Raw genomic sequence first — 9654 nt, forward strand, 5'->3', positions numbered from 1 at the left:
ATTAACATATATGGCTATAATTCTAACCATGAGAACGACCTAATGCTTGAAACTTTAGAGAAGCATATACAAAATACCCTTAATAACTTCCCAAATTCAGGTATAGTAATGGGGGGGGATTTCAACATATTAGATCACAACATTGACTGTTGGCCTCCATGTGTTTCCACTGCAGTAAATGAAAACTTAAAATTATTTATGCAAAAATTTAACTTGATTGATGTATGGAGGTTAAACAGTTCGCTTTTACAACACGATGTGGTAAAATCAGACATAAACGAGCTAATATTGGAATTTTGGAATAAAGCAAAGTCCGAGGATGCTTTTGGTAGCAATTGGGAACTTCTGAAATTTAAAACTGGCCAATATTTGAGGAATTATGGTAGTATCTTATCCAAAAATCGTAAATTGGAGGAAGAAAGAGTGGTCTCTAAAATAATTTCTTCATACCAGAAGGACCCTGCAGATATCTCAGAAGAGGAAAGACTAACTTTAATTTCAGAACAACTTAAACTAAATGAGATTTACTCCAACAAAACAAAAGGTGCCTTTTATAAGGTCAAGAAAAAGGTGGATTGAAGAAGGGGAACAGAACTTTTTCAGCTTAGAAAGATATCATGGGAAATTCAGTTTAATCCAGCAATTTAATAATAACGATAACTGATAATCCGAAGAGCATAGCTGATTTCTGTTCGGACTTCTATAGAAAGTTATACAAATCGAAATAGTGCCATCAATCAACCACTACATTCTTGAACCCTCTTATCGTCACACCAATCTCTCAAGATGATAGGGAACTCTGCGATGACCCTATAACTTTGCACGAAATCACGTTTGCAATTGAACATTGTAAAACTAACAAATCTCCTGGAGTTGATGGCCTCTCTGCAGAGTTTTATCAGGCTTTTACACAAGATTTAGCTCCCTTTCTACTTGAAGTAATATTAGAAAGTGTTGAAAAAGGTTCTCTACCTCCTTCACTGACCCAAGGCTTAATTACGTTAATCCCCAAACCCAAAAAGGATCCACTGTTTATTGATAATTGGCGACCTATTTCATTACTTAACACTGACTACAAAATGTTTTCCTCAATTATTGCAAAACGATTAAAAAATGTTCTAGACCCTATTATTGATGAAGTCCAATCAGGATTCATGAGAAAAAGACATATCTCAAACAATATTCGGCTTGTCTTAGATATAATTGATTATTCATTTGTATGTCCTGATGATAGCTTTATCTTTGTCTTGGACTTCTATAAAGCCTTTGACACAGTAGAACATAACTTTATATTTCAAACTATTGAGAAATTTGGTTTTGGTGATTTTTTTCTGTAAAGCTCTATCAGAGTAAAAAATGGGACATCGCCGAGATTTGAGAGATTTGCCCTGCCTCTCCCTACCTATTCATTTTATATGCACAACTTCTTTCCACCCATATTAAAAATAGTGCTTTAAAAGGAATTTCAATTGCAGAAAGAGAAGTTATCCTCACCCAACTAGCAGTTGATACTACATTATTTAAAAAAAATGCCAGCCAAGTGCCAATTGCTATCAAAACAATAGAATTATTTTCCGCAGCTTCTGGACTCTGCTTAAATCTGAAGAAGTGTGAACGTTTTTCCCTCCCAGGTTTGTAACATACCAATCAAAGATAAGATTACTTATCTAGGGATTACTATAATGAAAAATGAGGAGAGATGCTCTGTAAACTTTAATTTGATTAGTGATAAGACAAAGAAAAAGCTTAATCAATGGCTGCAGAGAGATTTATCCGTGAAAGGACGAGTATTGTTAACAAAGGCAGAAGGTTTGTCCCGTCTTACGTATGCAGCTATCCCCAAGCTCTGTAATTCCATTGATAAATTACTTTTCAATTTTATTTGGAAAAACAAGACACATAATGTGAAAAAATCTGTTGTTATGAACACCTTTGAACGTGGTGGTCTAAATTTTCTTGATTTTACAACCCTTAATAATACTTTTAAAATAAATTGGATAAAGTATTTTCTAAAAGATCCCACATCTACATGGAATTTTATACCTAACTATTTTCTCTAAGGTTGGTGGTCTAGATTGTTTACTTTTGTGATTATAAAATAGAAAAAATTCCATTAATTTTATCTAAATTCCACAAACAAATGCTCTTAGCATGGTCGTTTATCTACAAACATAATTTCTCCCCACATAGGTGCTTCATCTGGAATAATCGGCTTATTGAATTCAAGAATAAATCTTTATTTTATAAAACTTGGTTCAATAATAACATAATTCTAGTATCCCAACTAATGATAATGGATCATTGCTGAATTATTCTGAATCCCTTCACACTTTCGGTATTCCAGTCACCCCAAGAGAGTTTGCAATTGTTATGGATGCCATCCCATCTGGTATTTTAACTCTCTTGAAAGGGACTGGAAAACCAGATTGCCTACCAGCTTTGGACCCTAAGTTGACCTCAGTTGGTAATATATGTTTCGCTACCACAACGAGAAATAATAATCGTAACATTCGCTCTTTATTCCAGAGAGATGTCACCAGCACCCCTAATGTTGTTCCCTATTGGTATAACTTTGTTGACAACCTGAACTGGGGGAATATATGGAACCTTCCTTACAAATACCTCCTTACGAATAAAGTAAGAGAAGTCTCTTTCAAAATCATACATAGGTATTATCCTGCTAAGCAATATCTCCTTAGGTTTAAGCTTGACATATGTGTTAACTGTTCTTTTTGTGGAATATGTCCAGAAACAATGGTGCACCTGTTCTGGCGGTGTCCCTACTCCACCACTTTCTGGAAAGATCTCTCCTGATACATTACTGATAAACTTGGTCTCTGATAAATCTTTGTTGTGGAAAGATGTACTGTTTGGTTTCCAACAAAAGTAAAAAACAGAAAGAAATATACCTATATTTATTGATCATTTTAGGGAAATATATTCACAAAGCCAAATTTAGTAACTCTAAACCTTCTTTTATTGCTTTTGGTAAGGAAACGGAACAGTACATCAAAACCATCTATGATTCAAAAAATAAGAAAGCTGCTAAAACCATTCAGTTATGCTCTATTTTTAATGTATATATTTGAAACTCCCTCTGGCTCTGCTCTTGACTTATGTTTTCTCTGTATTAATGACTCCGTTTGCTTGTTTTTACTGTTTGTATCGTAAAGATTAAATAAAGATTTATTATTAAAAAAGATCCATCCATCCATCCATCCATCCATCCATCCATCCATCCATCTTCATCCGCTTATCCGGGGTCGGGTCGCGGGGGTAGCAGCTCCAGCAGGGGACCCCAAACTTCCCTTTCCCGGGCCACATTAACCAGCTCCGACTGGGGGATCCCGAGGCGTTACCAGGCCAGGTTAGAGATATAATCCCTCCACCTAGTCCTGGGTCTCCCCCGAGGCCTCCTCCCAGCTGGACGTGCCTGGAACACCTCCCTAGGGAGGCGCCCAGGGGGCATCCTTACCAGATGCCCGAACCACCTCAACTGGCTCCTTTCGACGCAAAGGAGCAGTGGCTCTACTCCGAGCTCCTCACGGATAACTGAGCTTCTCACCCTATCTCTAAGGGAGACGCCAGCTACCCTCCTGAGGAAACCCATTTCGGCCGCTTGTACCCTGGATCTTGTTCTTTCGGTCATGACTTAAAAAAAGATGCCAAACTGATTGTCTGCGAGTGGAAAACTGGAGCTCGCGAGATCAGGACGGTCTCACGAGGCTAGAGACGCTCAGTCTTTGAGAAATAAACTGAATACAAAACCTCTAAACCAGCTCGGTCCTCGGACACGTCTTTATCAAAACAAGATGAAAAAGTTCCTGTTGTTGCTTCTCTTCTGTCACGTCTCATCTCCAGGTAAGATCACATTTGAAATCTTTACTTTCCACTCAGGTCTGTTTTGTTTCTGTGTAGCTCTGGAACACAGCTGGAGTTTAGTTTCACTTTTAATTCAACTACTCGACTATCATGCTGAATCATACTGCCATCATATTTATGATAAAATAATGATATGCGTCTATTTATACTGAATGTATAAAACGTGTTTGTCCTTCAGTGAAACACTCACTCAAGTTTTTCATCACTGCATCTTCTGGAGTCCCAAACTTCCCAGAGTTTGTGGCTACTGCAGTGGTGGATGGACTTCTGGTGGGTTACTGCGACACCAAGAAAAAGATAGTAGAACCCAAACAGGACTGGATGAAAACTATTTTAGAAAACAATCCTCAGCAGTTGGAGTGGTACACTCAAAGATGTTCTGAGAGTGAGCCAATCTTCTTCAAAGCCACAATGGATAACTTAAAGCAACGCTTCAACCAAAGTGGAGGTACAGTATTTACTTATCAATAGTATATAGTATAGTACTTAGTATTTATGCATGTTACATTTAACTTTTACTGCTAAACTGTAAAGTGACCTAAACTCATTCCCACCCTGAGATAATGACATTCTAAACATCAATAGTCAAAATATCTTCACAATAACATACACAGGAAGAGGAAATACAAGACATTCCCTTCATTGACCTGTCAGATAGTTGGATTGAGGGCCTTATCATCTGTCTGTACAGGTTTTATTTCAGGAATCCAAATGTTTTGTTTGCCATCTGAAGCTTTGTGTTGCTGCATAACACTTAAAAAGTGAAATAACTAAGATTTTGATATTACATGTTGGAAAATTGGAAGCCTGTCTAGGCTTTTTTTCATCCTGTACAGAATAAATATTCTGTTAAAGTAAACTTTCATTGCACAAAATCAGACGAATGAAATGCAGCTGCCTTTCTGAGATGGTAATCCAAGAAGTAGAAACTAATGCAATAACTATAAGTTGTTGGTCAATTGAACCTGAGACTGTATCCAAGGCTGCAGATGTTAGATAGCACCAGTTCTATGATAACAGAACACAAGGAGGAGAGAGATCAGGTCCTCAGCTGGACACCAAGCAGGGATGGTTCATTTCATGTTCCACATCTGAAACCCTAAACTATGGAGTGACCCACACTGGTGTAACTTTATATATATATAACAGTTGGATGTGCACAGAATCCACACTTGTTTCATTGCCATCAACAGTCATCTGGGAATTTACAGAGTAGTTATTATTTACGCTGTGAAACAGAAATGGAGTTCCATCACTCAAAGCAAACTCTCCTTCAAACACCACGCCAGTTAAATCAGCAGAACTCCCTATTGTGAGTATTGTTATGTTTTATTTTTTTGATGTCTTGCTTTATATGATCATTTTAATTAATGTAAAATGTCTTCTAAATACTGTCAAAAGCACTCTATAAAAGATGTATTATTACTATGCATTATTAATAATTAGTCTGTCTCTCAGGTGTCCACATTCTCCAGATGATGGCTGGCTGTGAGTGGGACGATGAGACTGGAGAGGTCAATGGTTTTTTGCAGTATGGTTATGATGGAGAAGACTTCCTAGCATTGGACCTGAAGACAGAGACATGGATCGCTGCAAAACCACAGGCTGTCATCATCAAACAAAGATGGGCTGCTGACAAATCTAGAATAAAACGCAATGAGATTTCCCTCACTGAGATTTGTCCTGAATGGCTGAAGATGTATTTGAACTACAGCAAGAGCTCTCTGCTGAGAAAAGGTAGAATCACATTTCCTGATGTAGTTTCATGAACACAACAATGTTCATACAGTCAGCTCAGACTGAACTGCCATTGTATTATCAGTCTGACATCACCTTTTTGGCCATTTTCTGTGGTGGTAAGATTTTATTTAGCCCTCCTCAATCAGTAGAGACTGACAAGTTAGCGTGCTCTGACATTACTTTCATCAAATCTGAGATTGTGATCGCCAGTGTTAGCATACGGTAAGTAAGTTTAACTGCATTGACAGGTGGTCTGTCAGTTGGTCTGTTGGTCCTTCAGCTTGTTACAGACTGACTGGATGGCTGTAAAATATTGTACATATTCAACAACATACAGTCTGCTCAGACTGAACTGCCATTGTATTATCACTCTATCGCCTTCCATCAAATCTGAGACTGTGATAGCCAGTGCACAGTAAGTGCACTGGCAGTGTCAATGTTTCAAAGTACAAATACCCTTAACACGTGTTGCTTTGCTGTAGACTATAAAAAGTGTCAGATCCTTCTTTTGTGACTGTAGTGAGTTTCTTTAGTGGTGGTGGTGTCTGTCAATATAGGCCTACAAACGATATGGAGGTTGTGTAACTGATAAGTTGTTATGGAGCACTGTCATATGTTTTTATAGCTCACAAGATTGTTTAAAGGTAAAACTATTGATGGTAATAGTCAATTTTATGTTCATTTAAGAAATTTTTACAATGTTTTATGATACTAAACGTGTGTGGTTTACTTTATAGGCTTAGTACTACTTATCTTATGTTATGAACTTATCTGGGTCACATTACACTTAAAGGTACCCTATGGAGGTTTTGAAACTATAGAGCAATATTTTTATATTATATATTTTTATTTACTTATTTATTTTACTTGGAAGAATTTTCACACCTTCTGTTAACAATTCCCTATTGTATTTTTCTTCATTTTTCTTTTTATCCTTTGTTTTCTTTCCTTTGACCTTTGACCTTTCATATCTCTCTCTCTCTCTCTCTCTCTCTCTCTCTCTCTCTCTCTCTCTCTCTCTCTCTGCAGATCTTCCCTCAGTGTCTCTCCTCCAGAAGTCTCCCTCCTCTCCAGTCAGCTGCCACGCTACAGGTTTCTACCCTGACAGAGCCATGATGTTCTGGAGGAAAGATGGAGAGGAGCATCATGAGGACGTGGACGTCGGAGAGATCCTCCCCAACCACGATGGATCCTTCCAGATGAGTGTTGACCTGGACCTTTCATCAGTCCCAGCTGAAGACTGGAGGAGGTACGACTGTGTGTTTCATCTCTCTGGTGTGGAGGACGACATCATCACCAAACTGGACAAAGCAAAGATCAGGACCAACTGGGGTGAGAATGCATTTAGAAATGAAACTTTTTTTATGCTGAATGCTCTAATTGTTTGGCTTTCTTGTCAGTTTTACCTTTGTCATCTGTACCAAACTGGCGATTTATCATTCTTGTTGAAGACAAGATCAGTCTTAAACTGATGTATCTTCCTTTTCCAGGATCACTGGTCAGATCATGTGATCCTGACAGGGACACATCAAATATATATCTATATACAACCCTAACCATATAAATATATATATAAAAAAAAATATAAAAAAAATAAAATATATATATATATATATGGCTACAGGTATGGCAAGTGTTCCCATTTGTCCCAAACATCTCTAATGGGAGCAAGCTGTCATTTTAACCAATGCATAAAATACTGGTGACATCATGTGAGCCTAACAAGATTATTTGATTTTCTTAGAGTCATAGAAAGCTTTAAAGCACTTAACAGACCCTATTGTTTTTAACACACACACACACACACACACACACACACACACACACACACACACACACACACACACACATCAGGTTTTCGCTTAAAGTATTTAAGATTTAAGATTTTTAGATCTTATTTATTTTTGAACGTGTATTGCTTTCCGCCAAATGCGGAGTCTGTCTTGGACATGGACACACACTGTTAAGATAATAGCTGATTAGCCTTATAGTTCACAGTAACAAACCAACATGTATGTATGAATTTCAAATCAACAGATGGATGTACTTCTATTCTAACCTGATTTATCTGTACAGGTCTTATTTTTTTTATTTTTTCTACAACAGAGAAGCCCAGTCACATGATTGTCCCCATCACTGCTGCAGTGGTTGTTCTTGTTCTTGTTCTCGTCCTCATCGCTGCCACTGGATTCATCGTTTACAAAAGGACTAAAGGTGAGAGATACAAATACAAATAACATGTGCTTAATTTACTTTTTAAGTAGTTAGATTTTAGTCTTTGAATTGATGCTTTAATCCAGGTTACGTTTGAATTCTTAAGCAATATTTTACCACTTTGAAATGTCTTTAATATTAGAAGTGTCTTTTTATTTAGAAGTGTCTTTCTACTTAGAAGTGCCATAGTTAAAGGCCTCATAAAGGTTTAGAATAGATGATGCCTAGAAATGTTAGAGAAAGAGGAACTTGTGCAAGCTGCAAACGGTAAACAAAGTAGAAGTTGCTAGAGAACGAGGAAGTATGGAAACTTTGCGCGTCGCTGCAAATAGGAACAGAATGTCTGGAACGGCTGAAGGTGTGAGACTCTGAAACAGATGGCTGCGAGAAGGAGGAACTTGAGGAGGATAAGAAGAGGACACTATAGAGATAGGGGGGGTCAGACTCTGGAGAGAGACTGTTGGCGTTAGGGCAAGGTCTTGAAGGAATTCTGAACCTTATGTATAACATGTCATTTCTTATAATACTGTTTACTAAATTGTTAACTAAGAATCTCGTCTCCTTGAGTCATTTTCAGTGTACTGATTGAGGATCAACAAACACGCAGAGGAAGGGCTAAATTGGGACAGGATAAAGTAATAAAGTGGAGTCAGATTAGTTCCAGAGCCAAATCCCAAATCATCTTCAATTGCCAACAATTTGAAGCAACCAACATTAATTGCTGTATGACTCAAAGCCTGTGAGTCCTGATAATATGACTATACCATGATGATGTGGGAGAGAGGAGAAAAGAACTAAAGTAACCAAACAGAAGAGAGGGATGGATATATTTCAGTTTGAGTGAGTAGAAGAGGGGATCATATATTCAGTGGGGGAAAGATGACAAAAGATATTCTGGCATTTCCAACTGTAACTGAAATGTATTATCTTTTGTTTTGATTTCAGCCAAATGTCCTGCATCTCGTAAGTAGAATTAACTTTTATTCTATTTCAAATGATCTGACACACTTTATGGTGTAGATTAAAAATGTTTCACATTATTGTGCAGATGGTGTTTTTTAGGACTGTTTCCTGCATTTACTGTTTATAAAGGTTTAAAAGAGGATGAGTTAGTGTTTCCCACTAACAGTGTGTTTCTGACCTTACAGGCCCTGACAGCAGCTGAGACTAACTGCACTGACTGAAAGAGGCTTCCTGCAACAACAGTGAACTAGTTATAATGTATAATGTATGTAAAATTAGGATAGTAAATATACAAAGCCCACAATTGAAAGGGAATAGGATGAAAGTAATATCAAACATAAAAAAGAGATGACGTGTCATTAGAAAGTGCAATACATTTGATTCTTTAGCCTATTTCTTTTTTTATTTTATATTTTTACATATTTTATTTCATTTCAATGTTTGGATATCTGTGAACACTAATTTGCACAGAAAACAGATTCTGATATTGTTGAACATTACATTGTGTTGTAACGTATACTGTTGGTAACTTTTCTAGAAAATCTACATGTAAAGCAACACTTACTGTGTTTGTACTGAATGATATTTTACAAAAAATACACTGAATTACAAGGCTATAAAGAACAGTGTGTTATTGCAGACTTGCATACTTAAAGGGATATTTCACCGCTGGAAAGCTGAATATATCTTTAAATTGGGTCACTTATGTAGTATAAATGTGAAAATTTTTTTTTTTTAAATTGGTGCCTTCTAGGCCGAGTAAAGCCAGAAAATGGCTCATGTGGATGAAAGACACCAAATCCCAGAATGCACTTGCTTCGCTGCTCTGAGTCCACTCCCAAGCCACGCCTACCG

At 37.2% G+C, this 9654-nt stretch overlaps 1 protein-coding gene across 2 annotated transcripts; it reads left to right on the plus strand.

Annotated features, from left to right (window-relative positions):
- Positions 1-3723: 3723 nt before the first annotated feature.
- Positions 3724-9423, plus strand: LOC144529202 (class I histocompatibility antigen, F10 alpha chain-like). Of its 2 annotated transcripts, none has more exons than XM_078268206.1 (7): positions 3724-3861; positions 4061-4330; positions 5341-5619; positions 6652-6954; positions 7699-7836; positions 8782-8799; positions 8985-9423. In XM_078268206.1, the coding sequence occupies exons 1-7, from the start codon at positions 3813-3815 to the stop codon at positions 8999-9001; spliced, it is 1074 nt and encodes a 357-aa protein (XP_078124332.1). In that variant the 5' UTR covers positions 3724-3812; the 3' UTR covers positions 9002-9423. The 2 variants fall into 2 exon arrangements, with proteins under 2 accessions (XP_078124332.1, XP_078124333.1); XM_078268207.1 differs by having other exon boundaries at positions 3725-3861; positions 7729-7836.
- Positions 9424-9654: the final 231 nt, after the last annotated feature.

Source organism: Sander vitreus, chromosome 14, assembly GCF_031162955.1.
Source record: "Sander vitreus isolate 19-12246 chromosome 14, sanVit1, whole genome shotgun sequence".
In the NCBI taxonomy this organism is placed as follows: Eukaryota; Metazoa; Chordata; class Actinopteri; order Perciformes; family Percidae; genus Sander; species Sander vitreus.

Coding starts and splice junctions, on each gene's coding strand:
- LOC144529202 (XM_078268206.1), top strand. CDS start 3,813: ATGAAAAAGTTCCTGTTGTTGCTTCTCTTCTGTCACGTCTCATCTCCA. Junction 3,862..4,060: donor CTGTCACGTCTCATCTCCAG/GTAAGATCACAT, acceptor TTTGTCCTTCAG/TGAAACACTCACTCAAGTTT. Junction 5,620..6,651: donor GAGCTCTCTGCTGAGAAAAG/GTAGAATCACAT, acceptor CTCTCTCTGCAG/ATCTTCCCTCAGTGTCTCTC.